The 26,233-nt window shown below is 40.3% G+C and overlaps 1 protein-coding gene across 4 annotated transcripts in view; it reads left to right on the forward strand.

The window, feature by feature from the left end:
- The window catches only part of PAN2 (PAN2-PAN3 deadenylation complex catalytic subunit PAN2), a 381,243-nt gene that overhangs the window by 161,798 nt on the left and 193,212 nt on the right, over positions 1-26,233 (forward strand). For all 4 annotated transcript variants that reach the window (XM_071685459.1, XM_071685467.1, XM_071685439.1 and 1 more), the window contains 2 exons: positions 17,226-17,389; positions 25,025-25,181. In XM_071685459.1, coding sequence (XP_071541560.1) covers positions 17,226-17,389; positions 25,025-25,181 — 321 coding nt within the window. The remainder of the gene's footprint in view (positions 1-17,225; positions 17,390-25,024; positions 25,182-26,233) is intronic.

Consider the following 26,233-nt stretch of genomic DNA (forward strand, 5'->3'; position numbering starts at 1 on the left):
ACCACTCACTACCCTTTCTAATCAACCCACCTCCCACTCTTCTCATGCCACAAGCATCTTTTGCGCAATCCATCACTGATTCCCTAAATACATCCCATTCCTCCCCCACTCCCCTTACTTCCATTGTTCTCACCTTTTTCCATTCTGTACTCAGTCTCTCCTGGTACTTCCTCACACAGGTCTCCTTCCCAAGCTCACTTACTCTCACCACCCTCTTCACCCCAACATTCACTCTTCTTTTCTGAAAACCCATACAAATCTTCACCTTAGCCTCCACAAGATAATGATCAGACATCCCTCCAGTTGCACCTCTCAGCACATTAACATCCAAAAGTCTCTCTTTCGCACGCCTGTCAATTAACACGTAATCCAATAACGCTCTCTGGCCATCTCTCCCACTTACATAAGTATACTTATGTATATCTCGCTTTTTAAACCAGGTATTCCCAATCATCAGTCCTTTTTCAGCACATAAATCTACAAGCTCTTCACCATTTCCATTTACAACACTGAACACCCCATGTATACCAATTATTCCCTCAACTGCCACATTACTCACCTTTGCATTCAAATCACCCATCACTATAACCCGGTCTCGTGCATCAAAACCACTAACACACTCATTCAGCTGCTCCCAAAACACTTGCCTCTCATGATCTTTCTTCTCATGCCCAGGTGCATATGCTCCAATAATCACCCACCTCTCTCCATCAACTTTCAGTTTTACCCATATTAATCGAGAATTTACTTTCTTACATTCTATCACATACTCCCACAACTCCTGTTTCAGGAGTATTGCTACTCCTTCCGTTGCTCTTGTCCTCTCACTAACCCCTGACTTTACTCCCCAGACATTCCCAAACCACTCTTCCCCTTTACCCTTGAGCTTCGTTTCACTCAGAGCCAAAACATCCAGGTTCCTTTCCTCAAACATACTACCTATCTCTCCTTTTTTCACATCTTGGTTACATCCACACACATTTAGGCACCCCACTCTGAGCCTTCGAGGAGGATGAGCACTCCCCGCGTGACTCCTTCTTCTGTTTCCCATTTTAGAAAGTTAATACAAGGAGGGGAGGATTTCTGGCCCCCCGCTCCCGTCCCCTCTAGTCGCTTTCTATGACACGCGAGGAATACGTGGGAAGTATTCTTTCACCCCTATCCCCAGGGATAATATACATATATATATACATATACACATACACACACATACACATACATACGCACATATACACACACACACACATACATATATATATACATATGAAAAATGTAAGAAACAATTTAGAAAACTGAAACTTCTAGCTTGAAATGAATGAAAAAATGAATGTCACATAATGGTTCAACCTCTGGCTATGGAAAAAGGAAATGTATATATATATATATTTTATATATATTTATTTTGCTTTGTCGCTGTCTCCCGCGTTTGCGAGGTAGCGCAAGGAAACAGACGAAAGAAATGGCCCAACCCGCCCCCATACACATGCATATACATACACGTCCACACACACAAATATACATACCTATACATCTCAATGTACACATATATATACACACACAGACACATACATATATACCCATGCACACAATTCACACTGTCTTCCTTTATTCATTCCCATCGCCACCTCGCCACACATGGAATACCATCCCCCTCCCCCCTCATGTGTGCGAGGTAGCGCTAGGAAAAGACAACAAAGGCCCATTCGTTCACACTCAGTCTCTAGGTGTCATGCAATAATGCCCGAAACCACAGCTCCCTTTCCACATCCAGGCCCCAGACAACTTTCCATGGTTTACCCCAGACGCTTCACATGCCTTGATTCAATCCAATGACAGCACGTCAACCCTGGTATACCACATCGATCCAATTCACTCTATTCCTTGCCCGCCTTTCACCCTCCTGCATGTTCAGGCCCCGATCACACAAAATCTTTTTCACTCCATCTTTCCACCTCCAATTTGGTCTCCCACTTCTCGTTCCCTCCACCTCCGACACATATATCCTCTTGGTCAATCGTTCCTCACTCATTCTCTCCATGTGCCCTAACCATTTCAAAACACCCTCTTCTGCTCTCTCAACCATGCTCTTTTTATTTCCACACATCTCTCTTACCCTTACGTTACTTACTCGATCAAACCACCTCACACCACACATTGTCCTCAAACATCTCATTTCCAGCACATCCACCCTCCTGCGCACAACTCTATCCATAGCCCACGCCTGGCAACCATACAACATTGTTGGAACTACTATTCCTTCAAACATACCCATTTTTGCTTTCCGAGATAATGTTCTCGACTTCCACACATTCTTCAAGGCTCCCAGGATTTTCGCCCCCTCCCCCACCCTATGATCCACTTCCGCTTCCATGGTTCCATCCGCTGCCAGATCCACTACCAGATATCTAAAACACTTTACTTCCTCCAGTTTTTCTCCATTCAAACTTACTTCCGAATTGACTTGACCCTCAACCCTACTGTACCTAATAACGTGGCTCTTATTCACATTTACTCTTAACTTTCTTCTTTCACACACTTTACCAAACTCAGTCACCAGCTTCTGCAGTTTCTCACATGAATCAGCCACCAGCGCTGTATCATCAGCGAACAACAACTGACTCACTTCCCAAGCTCTCTCATCCACAACAGACTTCATACTTGCCCCTCTTTCCAAAACTCTTGCATTCACCTCCCTAACAACCCCATCCATAAACAAATTAAACAACCATGGAGACATCACACACCCCTGCCACAAACCTACATTCACTGAGAACCAACCACTTTCCTCTCTTCCTATATATATGCTGAATGTGTTTGATGATAGAGTGGCAGATATAGGGTGTTTTGGTCGAGGTGGTGTGCAAAGTGAGAGGGTTAGGGAAAATGATTTGGTAAACAGAGAAGAGGTAGTAAAAGCTTTGCGGAAGATGAAAGCCGGCAAGGCAGCAGGTTTGGATGGCATTGCAGTGGAATCTATTAAAAAAGGGGGTGACTGTATTGTTGACTGGTTGGTAAGGTATTTAATGTATGTATGACTCATGGTGAGGTGCCTGAGGATTGGCGGAATGCGTGCATAGTGCCATTGTACAAAGGCAAAGGGGATAAGAGTGAGTGCTCAAATTGCAGAGGTATAAGTTTGTTGAGTCATCCTGGTAAATTATATGGGAGGGTATTGATTGAGAGGGTGAAGGCATGTACAGAGCATCAGATTGGGGAAGAGCAGTGTGGTTTCAGAAGTGGTAGAGGATGTGTGGATCAGGTGTTTGCTTTGAAGAATGTATGTGAGAAATACTTAGAAAAGCAAATGGATTTGTATGTAGCATTTATGGATCTGGAGAAGGCATATGATAGAGTTGATAGAGATGCTCTGTGGAAGGTATTAAGAATATATGGTGTGGGAGGCAAGTTGTTAGAAGCAGTGAAAAGTTTTTATCGAGGATGTAAGGCATGTGTACGTGTAGGAAGAGAGGAAAGTGATTGGTTCTCAGTGAATGTAGGTTTGCGGCAGGGGTGTGTGATGTCTCCATGGTTGTTTAATTTGTTTATGGATGGGGTTGTTAGGGAGGTGAATGCAAGAGTTTTGGAAAGAGGGGCAAGTATGAAGTCTGTTGGGGATGAGAGAGCTTGGGAAGTGAGTCAGTTGTTGTTCGCTGATGATACAGCGCTGGTGGCTGATTCATGTGAGAAACTGCAGAAGCTGGTGACTGAGTTTGGTAAAGTGTGTGAAAGAAGAAAGTTAAGAGTAAATGTGAATAAGAGCCACGTTATTAGGTACAGTAGGGTTGAGGGTCAAGTCAATTCGGAAGTAAGTTTGAATGGAGAAAAACTGGAGGAAGTAAAGTGTTTTAGATATCTGGTAGTGGATCTGGCAGCGGATGGAACCATGGAAGCGGAAGTGGATCATAGGGTGGGGGAGGGGGCGAAAATCGTGGGAGCCTTGAAGAATGTGTGGAAATCGAGAACATTATCTCGGAAAGCAAAAATGGGTATGTTTGAAGGAATAGTGGTTCCAACAATGTTGTATGGTTGCGAGGCGTGGGCTATGGATAGAGATGTGCGCAGGGGGGTGGACGTGCTGGAAATGAGATGTTTGAGGACAATGTGTGGTGTGAGGTGGTTTGATTGAGTAAGTAATGTAAGGGTAAGAGAGATGTGTGGAAATAAAAAGAGCATGGTTGAGAGAGCAGAAGAGGGTGTTTTGAAATGGTTTGGGCACATGGAGAGAATGAGTGAGGAAAGATTGACCAAGAGGATATATGTTTCGGAGGTGGAGGGAACGAGGAGAAGTGGGAGACCAAATTGGAGGTGGAAAGAGGGAGTGAAAAAGATCCATAAATGCTACATACAAATCCATTTGCTTTTCTAAGTATTTCTCACATACATTCTTCAAAGCAAACACCTGATCCACACATCCTCTACCACTTCTGAAACCACACTCCTCTTCCCCAATCTGATGCTCTGTACATGCCTTCACCCTCTCAATCAATACCCTCCCATATAATTTACCAGGATGACTCAACAAACTTATACCTCTGCAATTTGAGCACTCACTCTTATCCCCTTTGCCTTTGTACAATGGCACTATGCACGCATTCCGCCAATCCTCAGGCACCTCACCATGAGTCATACATACATTAAATACCTTACCAACCAGTCAACAATACAGTCACCCCCTTTTTTAATAGATTCCACTGCAATGCCATCCAAACCTGCTGCCTTGCCGGCTTTCATCTTCCGCAAAGCTTTTACTACCTCTTCTCTGTTTACCAAATCATTTTCCCTAACCCTCTCACTTTGCACACCACCTCGACCAAAACACCCTATATCTGCCACTCTATCATCAAACACATTCAGCATATATATAGGAAGAGAGGAAAGTGGTTGGTTCTCAGTGAATGTAGGTTTGTGGCAGGGGTGTGTGATGTCTCCATGGTTGTTTAATTTGTTTATGGATGGGGTTGTTAGGGAGGTGAATGCAAGAGTTTTGGAAAGAGGGGCAAGTATGAAGTCTGTTGGGGATGAGAGAGCTTGGGAAGTGAGTCAGTTGTTGTTCGCTGATGATACAGCGCTGGTGGCTGATTCATGTGAGAAACTGCAGAAGCTGGTGACTGAGTTTGGTAAAGTGTGTGAAAGAAGAAAGTTAAGAGTAAATGTGAATAAGAGCCAGGTTATTAGGTACAGTAGGGTTGAGGGTCAAGTCAATTGGGAGGTAAGTTTGAATGGAGAAAAACTGGAGGAAGTAAAGTGTTTTAGATATCTGGTAGTGGATCTGGCAGCGGATGGAACCATGGAAGCGGAAGTGGATCATAGGGTGGGGGAGGGGGCGAAAATCGTGGGAGCCTTGAAGAATGTGTGGAAATCGAGAACATTATCTCGGAAAGCAAAAATGGGTATGTTTGAAGGAATAGTGGTTCCAACAATGTTGTATGGCTGCGAGGCGTGGGCTATGGATAGAGATGTGCGCAGGGGGGTGGACGTGCTGGAAATGAGATGTTTGAGGACAATGTGTGGTGTGAGGTGGTTTGATTGAGTAAGTAATGTAAGGGTAAGAGAGATGTGTGGAAATAAAAAGAGCATGGTTGAGAGAGCAGAAGAGGGTGTTTTGAAATGGTTTGGGCACATGGAGAGAATGAGTGAGGAAAGATTGACCAAGAGGATATATGTTTCGGAGGTGGAGGGAACGAGGAGAAGTGGGAGACCAAATTGGAGGTGGAAAGAGGGAGTGAAAAAGATCCATAAATGCTACATACAAATCCATTTGCTTTTCTAAGTATTTCTCACATACATTCTTCAAAGCAAACACCTGATCCACACATCCTCTACCACTTCTGAAACCACACTCCTCTTCCCCAATCTGATGCTCTGTACATGCCTTCACCCTCTCAATCAATACCCTCCCATATAATTTACCAGGAATACTCAACAAACTTATACCTCTGTAATTTGAGCACTCACTCTTATCCCCTTTGCCTATGTACAATGGCACTATGCACGCATTCCGCCAATCCTCAGGCACCTCACCATGAGTCATACATACATTAAATAGCCTTACCAACCAGTCAACAATACAGTCACCCCCTTTTTTAATAAATTCCACTGCAATACCATCCAAACCTGCTGCCTTGCCGGCTTTCATCTTCCGCAAAGCTTTCACTACCTCTTCTCTGTTTACCAAATCATTTTCCCTAACCCTCTCACTTTGCACACCACCTCGACCAAAACACCCTATATCTGCCACTCTATCATCAAACACATTCAACAAACCTTCAAAATACTCACTCCATCTCCTTCTCACATCACCACTACTTGTTATATATATATATATATATATATATACATACATATATGTTCCCTGGGGATAGGGGAGAAAGAATACTTCCCACGTATTCCCTGCATGTCGTAGAAGGCGACTAAAAGGGGAGGGAGCGGGGGGCTGGAAATCCTCCCCTCTCGTTTTTTTTTAATTTTCCAAAAGAAGGAACAGAGAATTGGGCCAGGTGAGGGTATTCCCTCAAAGGCCCACTCCTCTGTTCTTAACGCTACCTCGCTAATGCGGGAAATGGCGAATAGTTTGAAAGAAAGAAAGAATAAATATATATATGTATAATATATATATATATATATATATATATATATATATATATATATATATATATATATATATATATATATTTTTTTTTTCTTTTTTTTTTTTTTTTTTTTTTATACTTTGTCGCTGTCTCCCGCGTTTGTGAGGTAGCGCAAGGAAACAGACGAAAGAAATAGCCCAGCCCCCCCCCATACACATGTACATACACACGTCCACACACGCAAATATACATACCTACACAGCTTTCCATGGTTTACCCCAGACGCTTCACATGCCTTGATTCAATCCACTGACAGCACGTCAACCCCGGTATACCACATCGCTCCAATTCACTCTATTCCTTGCCCTCCTTTCACCCTCCTGCATGTTCAGGCCCCGATCACACAAAATCTTTTTCACTCCATCTTTCCACCTCCAATTTGGTCTCCCTCTTCTCCTCGTTCCCTCCACCTCCGACACATATATCCTCTTGGTCAATCTTTCCTCACTCATTCTCTCCATGTGCCCAAACCATTTCAAAACACCCTCTTGTGCTCTCTCAACCATGCTCTTTTTATTTCCACACATCTCTCTTACCCTTACGTTACTTACTCGATCAAACCACCTCACACCACACATTGTCCTCAAACATCTCATTTCCAGCACATCCATCCTCCTGCGCACAACTCTATCCATAGCCCACGCCTCGCAACCATACAACATTGTTGGAACCACTATTCCTTCAAACATACCCATTTTTGCTTTCCGAGATAATGTTCTCGACTTCCACACATTTTTCAAGGCTCCCAAAATTTTCGCCCCCTCCCCCACCCTATGATCCACTTCCGCTTCCATGGTTCCATCCGCTGACAGATCCACTCCCAGATATGTAAAACACTTCACTTCCTCCAGTTTTTCTCCATTCAAACTCACCTCCCAATTGACTTGACCCTCAACCCTACTGTACCTAATAACCTTGCTCATATTCACATTTACTCTTAACTTTCTTCTTCCACACACTTTACCAAACTCAGTCACCAGCTTCTGCAGTTTCTCACATGAATCAGCCACCAGCGCTGTATCATCAGCGAACAACAACTGACTCACTTCCCAAGCTCTTTCATCCCCAACACACTTCATACTTGCCCCTCTTTCCAGGACTCTTGCATTTACCTCCCTAACAACCCCATCCATAAACAAATTAAACAACCATGGAGACATCACACACCCCTGCCGCAAACCTACATTCGCTGAGAACCAATCACTTTCCTCTCTTCCTACACGTACACTTGCCTTACATCCTCGATAAAAACTTTTCACTGCTTCTAACAACTTGCCTCCCACACCATATATTCTTAATACCTTCCACAGAGCATCTCTATCACCTCTATCATATGCCTTCTCCAGATCCATAAATGCTACATACAAATCCATTTGCTTTTCTAAGTATTTCTCACATACATTCTTCAAAGCAAACACCTGATCCACACATCCTCTACCACTTCTGAAACCACACTGCTCTTCCCCAATCTGATGCTCTGTACATGCCTTCACCCTCTCAATCAATACCCTCCCATATAATTTACCAGGAATACTCAACAAACTTATACCACTGTAATTTGAGCACTCACTCTTATCCCCTTTGCCTTTGTACAATGGCACTATGCACGCATTCTGCCAATCCTCAGGCACCTCACCATGAGTCATACATACATTAAATAACCTTACCAACCAGTCAACAATACAGTCACCCCCTTTTTTAATAAATTCCACTGCAATACCATCCAAACCTGCTGCCTTTCCTGCTTTCATCTTCCGCAAAGCTTTTACTACCTCTTCTCTGTTTACCAAATCATTTTCCCTATCCCTCTCACTTTGCACACCACCTCGACCAAGACACCCTATATCTGCCACTCTATCATCAAACACATTCAACAAACCTTCAAAATACTCACTCCATCTCCTTCTCATATCACCACTACTTGTTATCACCTCCCCATTTGCGCCCTTCACTGAAGTTCCCATTTGATCCCTTGTCTTACACACTTTATTTACCTCCTTCCAGAACATTTTTTTATTCTTCCTAAAATTTAATGATACTCTCTCACCCCAACTCTCATTTGCTCTCTTTTTCACCTCTTGCACCTTTCTCTTGACCTCCTGTCTCTTTCTTTTATACGTCTCCCACTCAATTGCATTTTTTCCCTGCAAAAATCGTCCAAATGCCTCCCTCTTCTCTTTCACTAATAATCTTACTTCTTCATCCCACCACTCACTACCCTTTCTAATCAACACACCTCCCACGCTTCTCATGCCACAAGCATCTTTTGCGCAATCCATCACTGATTCCCTAAATACATCCCATTCCTCCCCCACTCCCCTTACTTCCATTGTTCTCACCTTTTTCCATTCTGTACTCAGTCTCTCCTGGTACTTCCTCACACAAGTCTCCTTCCCAAGCTCACTTACTCTCACCACCCTCTTCACCCCAACATTCACTCTTCTTTTCTGAAAACCCATACAAATCTTCACCTTAGCCTCCACAAGATAATGATCAGACATCCCTCTAGTTGCACCTCTCAGCACATTTACATCCAAAAGTCTGTCTTTCGCGCGCCTGTCAATTAACACGTAATCCAATAATGCTCTCTGGCCATCTGTCCTACTTACATACGTATACTTATGTATATCTCGCTTTTTAAACCAGTTATTCCCAATCACCAGTCGTTTTTCAGCACATAAATCTACAAGCTCTTCACCATTTCCATTTACAACACTGAACACCCCATGTATACCAATTATTCCCTCAACTGCCACATTACTAACCTTTGCATTCAAATCACCCATCACTATAACCCTGTCGCGTGCATCAAAACCACTAACACACTCATTCAGCTGCTCCCAAAACACTTGCCTCTCATGATCTTTCTTCTCATGCCCAGGTGCATATGCACCAATAATCACCCATCTCTCTCCATCAACTTTCAGTTTTACCCATATTAATCGAGAATTTACTTTCTTACATTCTATCACATACTCCCACAACTCCTGTTTCAGGAGTATTGCTACTCCTTCCCTTGTTCTTGTCCTCTCACTAACCCCTGACTTTACTCCCAAGACATTCCCAAACCACTCTTCCCCTTTACCCTTGAGCTTCGTTTCACTCAGAGCCAAAACATCCATATATATATATATAATGATTATCCCTGGGGATAGGGGAGAAAGAATACTTCCCATGTATTCCCTGCGTGTCGTAGAAGGCGACTAAAAGGGGAAGGAGCGGGTGGCTGGAAATCCTCCCCTCTCGTTTTTTTTTTATTTTCCAAAGGAAGGAACGGAGAGGGGGGCCAGGTGGGGATTTTCCCTCTGAGGCCCAGTCCTCTGTCCTTAACGCTACCTCGCAAAAGCGGGAAATGGCGAATAGTATGAAAAAAAAATATATGTGTCGGAGGTGGAGGGAACGAGGAGAAGAGGGAGACCAAGTTGGAGGTGGAAAGATGGAGTGAAAAAGATTTTGTGTGATCGGGGCCTGAACATGCAGGAGGGTGAAAGGATGGCAAGGAATAGAGTGAATTGGAGCGATGTGGTATACCGGGGTTGACGTGCTGTCAGTGGATTGAATCAAGGCATGTGAAGCGTCTGGGGTAAACCATGGAAAGCTGTGTAGGTATGTATATTTGCGTGTGTGGACGTATGCATATACATGTGTATGGGGGTGGGTTGGGCCATTTCTTTCGTCTGTTTCCTTGCGCTACCTCGCAAACGCGGGAGACAGTGACAAAGCAAAAAAAAAAAAAAAATATATATATATATATATATATATATATGTAATACAATGATTATTGTTGTGTGAATTCTTTTTTAATATGTTTATTTCGTACACACATTATTTACCCATCAACATGTCAGTTACATGCACAAAACATTTTTTACATGAATAAATGAAAGAAATAACCATATTTTCATCAAAATATGAATTGTAATTTGAGAATTATTTTCTTGTGATATTGAGGACAATAATTGTCACCTATAAATGTCTCCCACCCTCATGATGCAGTTACAGTCTCTTTGACAATTTTCGATAACTATGTTACATGATATTTTTTCCATCTGGGAATTTTAAAAATTGCCACCAAAATCTTTGCCAGTCTAAGCAAATTAGCTTATTAACACATTGCAGCACAAGGGTTAAGAGGCTTAAAGCACTTTGGTTGCTGACACATCATTTTGAAAATAGGTAGAAAAAGAGGATGCAAAAGGAAATATGAAAATGTTAAGCTGGAAGATACAGTACTCTAGTTAAAAGTGGATGAGAAAATATGAATGAAGTCAGATATTCAGTTCACAGGAAGTAGAGGCATATTTTGGTGTGGTATTAATGATTTAGGGTGTTGTATAAAAGTTCAGTAAGGGTGATAGTCAGTAGGTGAAGTTGAGAGTAGTCATACAAGGGAGGTAAGTAGTTGAGAAAGTTTTTGAGAAAAATATTAGTATATGCAATTTTTTTGTTCATACATGTTTGCTTTTTCCTGCATGAGCGAGGTAGTGTCAAGAGCAGATGACTGAGACATAGAGGAAAAAATCCCTGCTTGACTCCTTACTCTGTTCCTTTTTGGAAAATGATGCAGTAGGGGAGGATTTCTATCCCTCCTGATCCCAGTGTATGCAATATGTATGAATTTAAGAAAGGCATATGATGAAGTAAGCAGAAAAGCTCTCTGGGAATTTCTGACAATATAGTGTGCATGAAAGGCTTTTGAATGTTAAATGCTTTTATAATGGAAGTAGAGTACGTATGGAAGTAAGTGGTGGTATGAGTAAGTGGTTTGAAATGAATGTGGGAGTGCTTCAAGGTTGGTGGTGTCACCTTGGTTATTTGATGTTTATGAGGTAAGAGCAGGGTGTGGTGATTATGATGTAATGCTTAAATATGGAGAGAGAGTGGAAGTTGCTACAGTTAGTGTATGTAGAAACATTTAGGCAGGAACATTAGGTAGAAGAAATGAATAGGAGCATTAGATATATGTAGTCATTAGGAACATTTGGTAGGAGTCTATGCAAACACTGCAATAGGCAATGGCCTGTTAAGGGTGAGGCATTAAAGGCCAAGAAGTGGCACTGGAGCTCTTTTGTTTTGAGGAGACTGTTGCTGTGGCCACTCCTTCTAGGGAGTTCCAGTATGAATAGGCATTAGAGATATAGATAGATGAATAGATAGACAAATATTGTATGTAGATGATGCTGTTAAGCTAAATCAGATGAAGAGCTAGAGAGAATTGTTAACTTCATCAATGATGTATGTCAGGGACAGGATTTTGAAAATGAATGCAAATAGAGTCAAGATTAGTTTTTGAAAGGTATTAGCAAGCACATTGTACTGTATTTTACATCCCATAAGATGCTGTGATCCATTAGACACACCATAAACTTGAATAGGGAAGCATAAGAAGAAATTAATTGCTTCTTAAACATGCTGAGGCATCCTTGCCTACATATTGAATGATTTATTGTCGTAAAGGGCATTTTTATTCATATTAGGTGGAGTTTCATAACATGGAAGCAACTAAAGTTACATTAACTTCTAATGAAGAGGAACATGAACTTCATCATCATGCATACCAATTGAACACTAAACACTCTTCATCTTTCACATTGATCATGATTCCACAGTTAAGATTTATGACATTTTTTGTTACATCACTTATTGTATTATATTAACAGTATTTCGTATTACTTATTTTTTCATAATTACCTCAGGACCAATTTACATGAAAGAGTCCTATTGCTACCCAAGACTTTTCTAAGGGCTGCACTACTTTCAGAAGCAGAGAAATGTAGACTGCTTTGGAGGTTTAACTTCTTTGACAAATTTACTCAGAGTGAGACAGCTTTGCCAAAAATAGTTTTTCACTCATGGTTTAACCTTGAGAAGTTGAAGTCTGGTAAAACCTGTTTTATAACTAAAATCAAGAAATGTAGAAATAGAAATATGACTTAAAACTTCAGTCATTTTAAGCATCCTCAAAACTGCAAAAGTCCTTATCATCATCACTCATCATCACTGCCATTACCTAAGATGTCATCATCATCACTGCTTGCAGAACTACCATTCATTGCATTACTAATTCCACATTTCTTGAAAACCTTCTTAACTATTTCATCTTTCATTGCACACAATATTTTACATATTGGCAAACTAGCAAAATAGTGGGCTTCTTCATTCATCCTGTTAGGGTCAAGTCATGGTCCAATCTTGTCATCCACTTGCTCCATTCTTCCTTCTCTCATGAATCCTCTGGAAGTCTCATTCATGGAGATGAGTTGAAGTTGACCAGTTAGACCACCTGGAATCTAATTAGAAACATTCAAAAGAAGATTAGACTCATGGTTTAAAACAATATGGATTGAACCTAGAATGGATAACAATGCCAGAATAGCAGCTGGTGCAAAAAGATAGCATCATACAATGAGCAAGACAAGTGAGGGGATAAGGCAAGGCTGTTCAGAGAAATATTTTTATCAGCATACAAGTGGTGAGTGCAGTGCACTAGCCCTGTCACCATGGTATAATATTGTCATTGATGCAATGATGTGGTGATTTTTCTTGTTGCCAATAGTTTTATTGTGATTGTTTAGCCTTAAATAAGTTTACACTCCTATTGAAAGGAATGTCAGATTTAAGGGGGACTTTATCCATGTCACTAATTTGTCTTAATTCAAATTAAGTCTTTTTTGTGCATTGAAAATAAATTTGTGAAAAGCTATTAGCATTTCCTCATAATGTAATGGCTGTTTCAGTGCACTTACTCACTCATGACCCACATAGAGGGAGAACTCAAAATATGGTTCCACTGTACCCAAAACAATTTCATAGTCTTTCCCATGGTAGATTCCCTGATCTTTAAAACTTATATACAAGGCATGATTCTGCATATGTCCATTTTGGTTGCTAATGTAATGGAAAACAGTCAGGTAAAGCATAACTGAGGTAGTAATGCTAGAGTGCTGGGAAATTGTCTTGGTATTACATCCAAAAAACCTATGGTAAATACCCAATGCATTACCTTCTACCCATAGGATGCAGCATGATTTTTGAATGCTCTTTTAAAGAAAAAAATTTTGCCTTATGTGACAGAAAATAGGTAATATCAGTTTGCACAGTGAAGGAGTAAAGCGCTATCATCAAGTTAGTGGGGAATACTGAAGTTTAAAGTCTACAAAAGAGGAAATGTGGAGATGCATGGAAATCTCTGTTGAATTGAAAAAACTTGCTTGTAGTGTGTGCAAGAAATTCACTAGGAGGAATGCTTGTCCAATCCTTGATATGGGCATGGTAAACTCAAATTTAAATTGGTTAGGAATGATCAGAAATAAGAGCAGTAGAGATAGATAACTTTTGTAGTATAGTTGTAATCAGGGTAATGATCTGGATAATCTTGCATTGCAAGATTTGGTTTGTTGCCTGATGTTTTAAGTTGTTAGAGTTATTTAGAGTTTTTTTCTGTGTTCTATAGCTCTTGCAATAGCTGAAGAAAAACATTCTGGCCTATTGCTGATTTTACTGTTCTGTCATGTGTAGGAACAAATGTGTCATGGTGTATAAACTCATTTAAAACATATCCATAATTCCTCTGGGCTTGAATCAGCAAGGGTGAGATTTTTTAATACATCACACAACTCATTAAAATCCTCCCTTCTAATATTGGGGATAATGATACTTTTTAGTGGAATGACTCTTGCTATTTACATCAAATCTAATCATATTATGTTGTCACACTTATCTAGATGTTTGCCACCACGATTATTACAAAAGACTCCTAAGATGCAAAGACTAGATCAAATATATTAGCCTCCCTCATTGACTCTGTGATAATATGGTAGAGAAAATTATCTTCAACAAAGGTGACAAGTCCAGCTTATTTTCTGCACCTGAAAGAATTTGCCATTTGATTTTCAGGAGATTAAATCTCCCAAAATGATCGAGTCTCTCATGTACTACATACCATGAACCACATATATGGTAGTATTGACATTGGCTGGCTGATTAAGGCATCTGTATTTGACATTATTGTAAAGTTTGGTAGATTGTGTTCTAATTTGAGCACAAAAGTGTTCAACATCAACAACTGTTGTAGCTTGAATTTCAGTGGGGTTTAGATACGATTTAATGTACAGTTCAGTTCACCCTCTTCAATTGTATTAATCCTTTACAAACAGTTAATTGTCTGGTAAGTTGTGCTCACTAATTAGATAATTGTTTTTCAAGTTTAAAAATGTTTTCATTAAGCCAGTGATATCAACGTACTCAGTATTTACCAAGCGACACAATTCATGCGTTTATATTGGATGTAGCTTATAATCATATAAAGGCCACTTGATTTCTTTGTGTGATTCTCTTATGAAATATGATTTATATTTTAGTGACAAGCTATTCCTACACCAAGGTCTGATGAACCCATTCTGCCATACCTGGCCCCTAGTTATTGTTGGTTGGTGGTTTGAGTATCTTACTTGCCTTACATGCAATATGGCATTCAGTGAATCCACTTGCCTCTGTCATGTGATTGAATTATTGACCTCTACCCATCCTCAGCAAAGATTTTCAATGCAGTTGTATAGCAAATTGATATTTGCTTCAAGCAGCTAATATATCGGACCCTCCCTTGTTGAGATGAATGTCATCTCTGTTGTAAAATTTCTTATTCCTGTGAAATTGAGCCAGGGGTCTACAAAGCTGATATTAGCATCTTTGCACAAGCATCATAGCCTCATTTATTTCTAACTCTGCTTGGGGCAAAGTTACCTACATTTTGTATAGGGAGAGCATTGATTACAACAGTATTATTTGATCTGTCTTTCAAGGTTCCAGTTGGCTTATTATATTCATTGACAAGAACATGTGAATAAGTATTATTTTGGTAAACATCTTTACTACCAGCATTCACCATTAGACAAGATTTTTTAGCTGGTACCTTTATTTCCATATCTTTTGTTTAATGTGCGAGATTTTAGCAACTGGGGAAACATGGACTTTCCTTTTAGCTATCAAGTTCCACAACATGTGTTTACTGAAATTTCTAGACCAGTGAATCTTCTGAGATCATGGAATTGTCATTGTCATTATTTTTTTAGGTTGCTAAGTACAGTTATTAAGTGGAGCAGATGGGAACGGGAGAAGATGATGGTTTAGATGTGGCATAAGCCTGGTGGAGTTTGAGGGATTACGACAAGAAAGGGCCTTGGGTCATGGTACCTTGGTGGAGGGAAGGGACTGGGGGTTTAGATGGGGCAAAAGAAGGTAGCAGGATGGGGGAGATGAAAGGGAGGGTGAATATGAGGGGCTGAGGGGGCAGGCAATGGGCACTGTATGCATTCAGGAGCTTAGGGTGAGGGGTAAAGGCAAGAGTAGGGGAGGGATGTACTAGGATGGCAAGGTAGGGGGCAGGAGGAAGCAATTGGTGGGGGAGGCAGTGAAGGTTTGATCATGGCCTTCCACTGGTAGAAATCATGTTTTTACAAAATTAAACCAGGTTCTTGCATCCCCATGCGTAGATGCTGTATAGGTCCAAATTAAGAGAGGAATATGGTCACTGTTAGAAAAATGATGAGTGATGGAGGAGGGGTGGGAAAGTTAGTAGTGGTATGTAGAAAGGAACCATAAATGTATGAGGGAATATGGTTAAGTGTTAAAGAAAGATCACCAAATGATAGAGAGAAGAAAGAATTAGGGCCATAGAATAGAACCCTAAGGAACACCAATGTTGACAGAATAGTTAAGAGGAAAAAGTCCTACCATGAATGTTCACTCCAGTAGACTGAATAAAAAGAAAACTATTCTTTAGTAATTAGAGAGAAGCAAAAAACAAAAGAATATCCCGGAGGAAGAAAGTTTAGAAAGCAAAGACATATGCCACAGCCTGTCACATGCTTTGGGGATGTAGAGGTCCATAGCAAAAGGTTATCTAAAGATCTGTGAGATAGGACAAGAGATGAATCATGTAGGAGAGATGATCATCAGTGAACTAAACATTGTGGAAAGTGTATTATTGATCTGAATAGAAGGAGTGAGATTTGAAATGTTTTAAGAAAGTTAGATTTGAGGAGAGTTTCAAAGACTTTGAGAGAGCAGAAGTGAGAGAACAATAAGGCAATAGTTAGAGCAGTCCTCTTTCTTAGGGATGGACATCACCAAGATGTGCCTACAAGAAGATGGGAAGGTTTTACTTTTAGGCAGAAACAAATAAAAGTTCAAGTAGCAGAGGTAACTCAGAGGTGCACTGCCGTAGGAGATAAGGAAGTATGCCATCTAGATTATATATCTTGACCACTTGTAGCTGGCAAGTACACAGAAGTCTAATTTCCCTTTCAAACAACCATGGCATTATCCTTGTCCTTTTCAATAACTCTATAGAGATTAATTGTGTGTTAAAACTCATATTTGCTTGTATATGTTAAAGTACTAATGTTTCATTATAGTATCTACTATGCTTTAGCTGAAAGGAAACCTCCGAATACGCTATCGTGTATCTGATCTTTTTGATAAGTTAACATTCATTTTTTTTTTTTTTTGCAAACTCTTGTATTGTCAAAAGTACATTATGTGTGTAAATATTGTTCTCCTGTCATTTTATCTGAAAAAAAAAATATAACCCTCCAGGTAGCTGCTCGTTCTCTTCAGTGGTGGAACGAAGTATGAGCCTTGAGCAGACAAGACAAGCTTGGTGTGATTCGTGTACCAGATATCAGCCCATTGAACAGTGCCGTCGCTACAAAACATTACCAAATATTCTAGCCATGAACTGTGGCCTTGATAGTGCACAAGTAAGATATTTCTTGAGTTATTTTATACGTAAGGTCATTATTATTGGAAAGTTTCCTATTTTTCTAGTCTTTTTATTGTTTATTTTATTCCCATTTCCACTGAGGTTGAGGTGGTTTGATCGAGTAAGTAATGAAAGGGTAAGAGAGATATGTGGTAATAAGCGTGTGGTTGAGAGAGCAGAAGAGGGTGTATTGAAATCGTTTTGTCACATGGAGAGAATGAGTGAGGAAAGATTGACAAAAAGGATATATTAGTCAGAGTTGGAGGGAATGAGAAGTGGGAGACCAAATTGGAGGTGGAAGGATGGAGTGAAAAAGATTTTGAGCGATTGGGGCCTGAAAATACAGGAGGGTGAAAGGTGTGCAAGGAATAGAGTGAATTGGAACAATGTGGTATACCAGGGTCGACTTGCTGTCAAAGGATTGAACCAGGGCATGTGAAGTGTCTGGGGTAAACCATGGAAAGTTTTGTGGGGCCTGGATGTGGAAAGGAACCGTGGTTTCGTTGCATTACATGTGACAGCTAGAGACTGATTGTGAACGAATGTGGCCTTTGTTGTCTTTTTCCTGGTGCCACCTTGCACGTGCGGGGGGAGGGGGATGCCATTCCATGTGTGGTGGGCTGGTGATGGGAATGGATGAAGGTAGCAAGTATGAATATATACATGTGTATATATGTATATATCTGTGTGTGTATATGTATGTATACGTTGAAATGTATAGGTATGTATCTGTGCATGTGTGGGCGTTTATGTATGTACATGTGTGTGTGGGTGGCCATTCTTTCATCTGTTTCCTTGCGCTACCTCGCTAACGCAGGAGACACGACTAAGTTTAATGACATGAATAAGGAATAGTGGTTACAATTATGTTATATGGTTGCGAGGCTTGGGCTATAGATTGGGTTGCACAGAGGAGGGTGGATGTGTTGGAAATGGAATGTTTGAGGACAGTATGTGGTGTGAGGTCGTGTGATCAAGTAAGTAATGAAAGGGTAAGAGAGATGTGTGGAAATAAAAAGAGTATAGCTGGGAGAGCAGAAGAGGGTGTATTGAAATGGTTTGGACACATAGAGAGAATGAGTGAGGTTCAGGGAAGAAGGAGAAGCGGGAGACCAAATTGGAGGGGGAAGAATGGAGTGAAAAAGATTTTGGGTGATTAGGGCCTTAACATACAGGAGGGTGAGAGGCGTCCAAGGAATAGAGTGAATTGGAACAATGTGGTATACCGGGTTCGACGTACTATCAGTGGACTGAACCAGAGCATGTGAAGCATCTGAGGTAAACCTTGGCAAGGTTTGTGGGGCCTGGATGTGGATAGGGAGCTGTGGTTTCGGTGCTTTACACATGACAGCTAATGAGTGAGTGTGAATGATTGTGGCCTTTTTGTCTGGATTAGGGGATAGTGATGCTGTTATCCTGTGTGGCGGGGTAGCAACTGAAATGGACGAATTCAAGCAATTATGAATATGTTCGTGTTCATGTCTATGTATGTTATGTCTCCGTATGTGTATGTATATGTGAGTCTGTGGGTGTTTCTGTACATATATGTGTATGTGCATGGATGGGCCATCCTTTGTCTGTTTCTTGGGGCTACCTCACTGATGCAGGAAACAGCAATTATGTATAATGAATAGATAAAAGATATGTATAAAGTCATTGAACAGTACTGTAGCAGGTTTGAAGTTGAAACCAATTCACATAGTTTAGCATACATACTACTTCTGATCACTAGTATTCCTTCATCTTGTTAAAATTTGACCCCATACCTCCTCTGATAGGTTTCCTTTGCAACCTTTGTAATTCTAAGTTTTTCAGGTTCTTTAGAAAATGTATTCAACCGTACAGTTTCAGAGATATTCATCTAGCCATGAAAAAACTCGATTCAGAAGTATATTTCTTCCACTGCTGCGTATCTGATAGCGTGTAAAATATGTGTTGTAGAAGTTTTTCAGTTATGTATGGCATGAGTGTCAAGTGATTTTACACATTTTATCATTTATTTTGCCTACACTGGAAAATCTATGACTGATTATTATTAATTTTTAGTTTTTTCTATTTCATACTATTCACCATTTCCCGCATTAGTGAGGTAGCGTTAAGAACAGAGGACTGAGCCTTTGGGGGAATATCCTCACTTGGCCCCCTTCTCTGTTTCTTCTTTTGGAAAATTAGAAATGAGAGGGGAGGATTTCCAGCCCCTCGCTCTCTTCCCTTTTAGTCGCCTTCTACGACATGCAGGGAATACATGGGAAGTTTTCTTTCTCCCCTATCCCCAGAGATAATTTTTTAGTATTTAATGAATTTTTTCATGCTTTGATTAGAGTGACTTATTAATTTCTTTCAGAACAGCAGATTTATAAATGTTTAGAAAATTACCAGAAGCACCAGTAAGATGCATTTTTGTCAGGTCAGCAGATGCTGGTAATGCTATCTCCACATTTTTTGGAAACACCTTCTCCTGCTTCATCTTAGTCACCTTTCAGTGGTGTAAGAGTCTGTGTCCATAAAATCACTCTCCACACAATCTGAAAACAGATGATCGCTTTTAAGTTATTCTGGATGATTGTGTGCTTGGTCCTCTAAGTCTGTCTAAAAGCTGGTCAGTTTCCTGTCTAGAGAACTTGCAAAAATGTTCTGTCACTGGCATAGCTAAAGGGTGTTTGATTGTGGGGAAAACTATTTACACTGCCAACTGGGCAACCACCCAGGTGTGGCAGGCAGCTTGGAATAGAGTTGTGAAGTTCACTTGCCTTATTTAGATTTGTCTTCATGAATCAAGGGGTTAATCTGATTTGATGGGTTTTTCATATTGATTATATTTTTATTTAAGAAATGTGACCAAAGTATGTATCAGAGCCAGATTCTGGTGTTCATATGTATAGGAATGTGCTTTTTAGCCACTAGGTTTGCAGATTAAAGTCATGCTGGATTTTGAAGTTTAGAGATGATTGCTAAAGCATCTGCAGTCTTAGTACCTTACTCCCAGATTTTAGTACCTTTATAATAAAAGTTTTGCATATCTCATGTAATTCTGCACTTTTTTCCCTCCCCATAAGTGCATAGAAAATGATGAATTTTTTTTTTTTGTGAATGAATAGTTGCATAAAATATTACTCTTTTTTCCTAAAAATTAAGACACAACTGGCTTGGCAAATCAATAATATGCAAAATTTTTTTTTTGCTTTGTCGCTGTCTCCCGCGTTTGCGAGGTAGCGCAAGGAAACAGACGAAAGAAATGGCCCAACCCACCCCCATACACATGCCTTGATTCAATCCACTGACAGCACGTCAACCCCGGTATACCACATCACTCCAATTCACTCTATTCTTTGCCCACCTTTCACCCTCCTGCATGTTCAGGCCCCGATCACACAAAATCTTTTTCACTCCATCTTTCCACCTCCAATTTGGTCTCCCTCTTCTCCTCGTTCCCTCCACCTCCGACACATATATCCTCTTGGTCAATCTTTCCTCACTCATTCTCTCCATGTGACCAAACCATTTCAAAACACCCTCTTCTGCTCTCTCAACCACGCTCTTTTTATTTCCACATATCTCTCTTACCCTTACGTTACTTACTCGATCAAACCACCTCACACCACACATTGTCCTCAAACATCTCATTTCCAGCACATCCATCCTCCTGCGCACAACTCTATCCATAGTCCACGCCTCGCAACCATACAACATTGTTGGAACCACTATTCCTTCAAACATACCCATTTTTGCTTTCCGAGATAATGTTCTCGACTTCCACACATTCTTCAAGGCTCCCAGAATTTTCGCCCCCTCCCCCACCCTATGATCCACTTCCGCTTCCATGGTTCCATCCGCTGCCAGATCCACTCCCAGATATCTAAAACACTTCACTTCCTCCAGTTTTTCTCCATTCAAACTCACCTCCCAATTGACTTGACCCTCAACCCTACTGTACCTAATAACCTTGCTCTTATTCACATTTACTCTTAACTTTCGTCTTTCACACACTTTACCAAACTCAGTCACCAGCTTCTGCAGTTTCTCACATGAATCAGCCACCAGCGCTGTATCATCAGCGAACAACAACTGACTCACTTCCCAAGCTCTCTCATCCCCAACAGACTTCATACTTGCCCCTCTTTCCAAAACTCTTGCATTCACCTCCCTAACAACCCCATCCATAAACAAATTAAACAACCATGGAGACATCACACACCCCTGCCGCAAACCTACATTCACTGAGAACCAATCACTTTCCTCTCTTCCTACACGTACACATGCCTTACATCCTCAATAAAAACTTTTCACTGCTTCTAACAACTTTCCTCCCACACCATATATTCTTAATACCTTCCACAGAGCATCTCTATCAACTCTATCATATGCCTTCTCCAGATCCATAAATGCTACATACAAATCCATTTGCTTTTCTAAGTATTTCTCACATACATTCTTCAAAGCAAACACCTGATCCACACATCCTCTACCACTTCTGAAACCACACTGCTCTTCCCCAATCTGCTGCTCTGTGCATGCCTTCACCCTCTCAATCAATACCCTCCCATATAATCTGCCAGGAATACTCAACAAACTTATACCTCTGTAATTTGAGCACTCGCTCTTATCCCCTTTGCCTTTGTACAGTGGCACTATGCACGCATTCTGCCAATCCTCAGGCACCTCACCATGAGTCATACACATATTAAATAACCTTACCAACCAGTCAACAATACAGTCACCCCCTTTTTTAATAAATTCCACTGCAATACCATCCAAACCTGCAAAATATATGTTTCTTATTTAATTTTTTCTAGTGAATTATGAGTTGACAATTCATACATTAGGGGGGAAACATTATTTATCTTATTGGCCTATTCTAATCATGGGTGGTGGAGCATAGCCACAAGCATGGTGAGTCTCAAGAAGAGTTGCATGACTGTTCACTACAGTCACTAGCACATTACAGAGGCTTCCAGGCTGCTCCAATTATTCACATTTTGTTTGGGTTTCTATATTGAGGGATCTAATATGGCCAACAGTTCATTCAAAATTCAGTGCATGGCAGGAAGTATGTTGATAGATGCCAGTAGCACTCTGTTCAGCAAAGCATCAGTTGGTGCCCATGGCACAGGAAAGGTTTACACTATACAACCAGATTTTAGTAAGTACCTGTATAGGCAGTGCTTATCTCATGGTATCATTCTTAAGAACCAGACTGTAAATGGATTTTTTTCCTTTTAAGTATCTCTGTTCATTTGTCAAAATCACTTGTGTTGTTATGTACTGGGTTTATTTATCACCTTCACTGATGATTTCATTTCAGAGAGGTTCTCATTTCACATTGTGCAAGTAGTTAGGACTCACTTGAATATGAAATTGTGCAATTTTATTTTTTTTTGTAAATTCCTAGCCATAGTACCTAACAACCAGATTTTAGTGAGTCCTTTTTTTTTAAGTGACCAACATGTCATGGGCAAAACATGCTCCAATGAAGACCATCTCTTGTGAAAGAAAAAGAAATTATTTAGGGCTCTGCAAGTGTCTGTAGGTCTGACTCTTGTAAAGAAAGATTATAAGAAGAGAGAAAGACAGAATTTGAAAAAATAAAATTCCACAGCTTATCTGCTTGAGGGAAGAAGAAAGGATCAAAGCAGCCACTCTTTGAATCGCTGGTATCTCCACACAGGAGATATGGAAAGCAGCAGCCAGATGTGTGCAACAGATTGAAACCATAGGGATGGGGACACATGGTGACAGTTCATAAGAACAGGGGTTCAAAATAATACCTATAGAATGGAGAGAGAGCAGCAGCATTGCAGTGTATGAAAAGGGAGGGTTGATGGGCGGTGATGCCAGGAGGATTAATGAGATGGAGGTTTTTGATTCCATTCTAGCTTACAAAGAGGTGGAGGATGAGCCACATTAGTTGTGTGAGTAGTATATCGTACTTAGAGGAATGAAACACCAGTAGATATGAAACAGCTGCTCACAAGAAAAATAATAATGGCAGTTATTTAACACTCCTAGCTTTTGAGACACAAACTTTGTTATGCTGATAATGTGGGATTTGCAGGAAAGAGTTGAGGATATGGTTGTGCTAGCATGTTTATAATATTACAGGGTTGAATTGTGGTGCTTCAAAATTGAACGGAGAGAAATAAGGTTGTTCAAAAGAGATATGGGATATAGTTGCAAGCTAACACTATTAGATTTTACAGGTTTACTGCTTCCCTCTCTTCATTCGAAAATGCTGCACAGGTCTGAATTGAGGAAGGAAATATCATCTGTATGACAAAGAGAATGAGTATTGAAGGGAGTGGGAGAAGAAAAGTGGGTTGAAGTATGTAAAGTGGAATTATCAGCATGAGAATGAATAGGTGTAGAAGTTGTAAAGATTGAGTAGTGAAGGAGAGTAGGTGATAGGACAGAACCCTGAAGAATAGCACTGCTGATAGGATAGCCATGGAAAAATCTCCCCATTGGTCACTAGTGTGATAGAATGGTCAGATAGGAACCTGTGCATTAGAGAACAGGGAAAAGTAGTGACCCAAAGGAAGGGAGTTTGGAAAGCAAAGATTTATGCCACACCCTATCACATGCATTGGAGATCTTGAGGGCTATGACAGAAAATTAGCCAAAAATTCCTGAGATAAGAGAACCAGACGTGAGTCACATAGGAAAGAAAATCACCAGTTGACCTAGCACTGCAAATCCATCTTTATGATCTGAAAGAAGAGAATGGGATTCTAAGTGTTTGAGAAAGAGTGTAAAAGAGGCAGTAGTTGGAGGATTTAGAGTGGTCTTCTTTCTTTGGAATGAGCTGTACCAAAGCATGCTTTCAAGCAGAATGAAAAGTTTGGGGTTTTAGATAGAGGCAATAGAAGGAAGTAAGGATTGGTGCAAGCTCAGAGGCACACTCTCATAGAACTTGAGGTGTGGTGCCATGTGAGCCATACACATTGTCCACATTGGTCTAGGAGAGTACCTGGAAGACCTTTCAAGAGGAAAATATAGATGGCATAAGTTCAGAGGGAGGAGATGGGGGTGGTGGATTGGAATTTGTATCTCTCTAAGTTGAGTTAGAGGAAAACATGGTACTAAAAAAGTGGCTTTATCAGCTGGAGAGTTAGCAGTAGATTATTATCACCTACAGAATTATAAATAAAACTCTGCATATTTTTTCAATATCTCTGCTCAGTTGTTATAATCTTTTTTGTTGTTATTCTGTAGTTTGTTCATTTAACTCTGTCACTAATATTAGAATTTTTTAGGGATGTTTGTTTCACATTTTGCTAGAGGTTAGGACTGGTTAACTTGCGTGATGGTTAAACTAGCATGCATAGTGTATTATATGTTGTAAGCAAAACATTTAGGTCTTTGATGCTCAGAGGTATGGAGACAAAAGTTATCAAACAAAATTTATCTGACAATGACTGCAGACATTATACAAAAGTTTAAAGTGTTCTGTGGTAGTGAAGAAAGTTTAAGATTTGTCCATGTGAGTGTTGAACTCCTTCGCTGTACTATACTTTTAGATAAACACAGTTGGTGATGGAAGTGCTTAAATGAATTTTAGATGTACCACTGTGGGAATTAGTGAGTACAGTTGCATGGCAATATTGCATTTCACTTACTGTTAACCTTACTTTGGCAGGACATGAAGTTCTGGAGAAACCAATTTGAAATTTTGCTAACAGATATCCGTGACAAGAAAAAGGAGGAAGAAAAGAAAAATGCAGAGGCCAAACTTGGGGTTCATGATAAAGAAAACAATAAGTCTATTGAAAGAAATACCCCATCTCTTAGTGCAGGTGAGAAATGTTATTGATAGTGATATATATAACTTTGTTTTGTTACTCAGTTATCCTTCCTGCTTTAGCCAGGTAGCATCAGGAATGAATTAACATTTTCCTTATCTACACATATCCAATCTAAATCCTTCATGTGTAATATAATGACACCAGAAAGTAACATTCATTGTCAAGCTCCACAGATTACTTCAGATTTACCTTTCTTGATTCCTCTCCTTTGGTTCAGATTTTGACAGCATATTACCCCTTCCATACACGACAACATTCATCTTATTCATTGCATGCCTTTCATCCTCCTGAATTTTCAGTCCCAGATACCCCAAGCCCTCCTTTTATTATATTCATATCCTCTCCAATGCCTGCCTCCCCTTCCATTTTTTTTGTCACTCATCCTTTTCTGGTACCAAAACCATTTCAGCTCATCTTTGTCTACCCAATCAATCCAACTACACTCACAACCCTACCTTTATTTGACACTGTCAGTTCCATTCACAGTTACCCACTTCACATCATAGATCATCCTCAGGCTTGTCATTTCCAGCACATCCACCCTCTTCCTTTCTTTTTCATTCAGGGGTTTAAGATTCACATCCATACAGCACTGTCAGGAATACTATACCCATCTTTGCCTTTACAGACACTGACCATTCATCCCTCATATTCTTTAACGTACCAAAGACCTTTATGCCCTCTTCCACTATGTGTGTTATATCAGCCCCTTAGTTTCATACACTTCCATCCTGTGAGGTGTATTAGCTCCTTTAGTTCCATCCATTGCTATATCCCCTTTCAGGAACCTAAAGCACTCCACTTCCTCCAGGTCTTTCCCATTTAAACTCACACTGGAACTGGCTTGTCTAACCCCACCAACTGCACCTCATTACCTTTCTTTTGTTCATGATTTTTTCAACTTTCTCCTTTTGGTGTATTTTCAAAGCTTTGAAACCTGCTGTAGTTTATCTGTCTAGTTTGCAATTATATCTCTGTTGTTTTCAAATAGGCGGATCTAACCTCTTCTGTAAGGGAATACTCATAAACATACCTAGGACCAG

This window comes from Panulirus ornatus, chromosome 3 (assembly GCF_036320965.1).
Source record: "Panulirus ornatus isolate Po-2019 chromosome 3, ASM3632096v1, whole genome shotgun sequence".
NCBI lineage: Eukaryota > Metazoa > Arthropoda > Malacostraca > Decapoda > Palinuridae > Panulirus > Panulirus ornatus.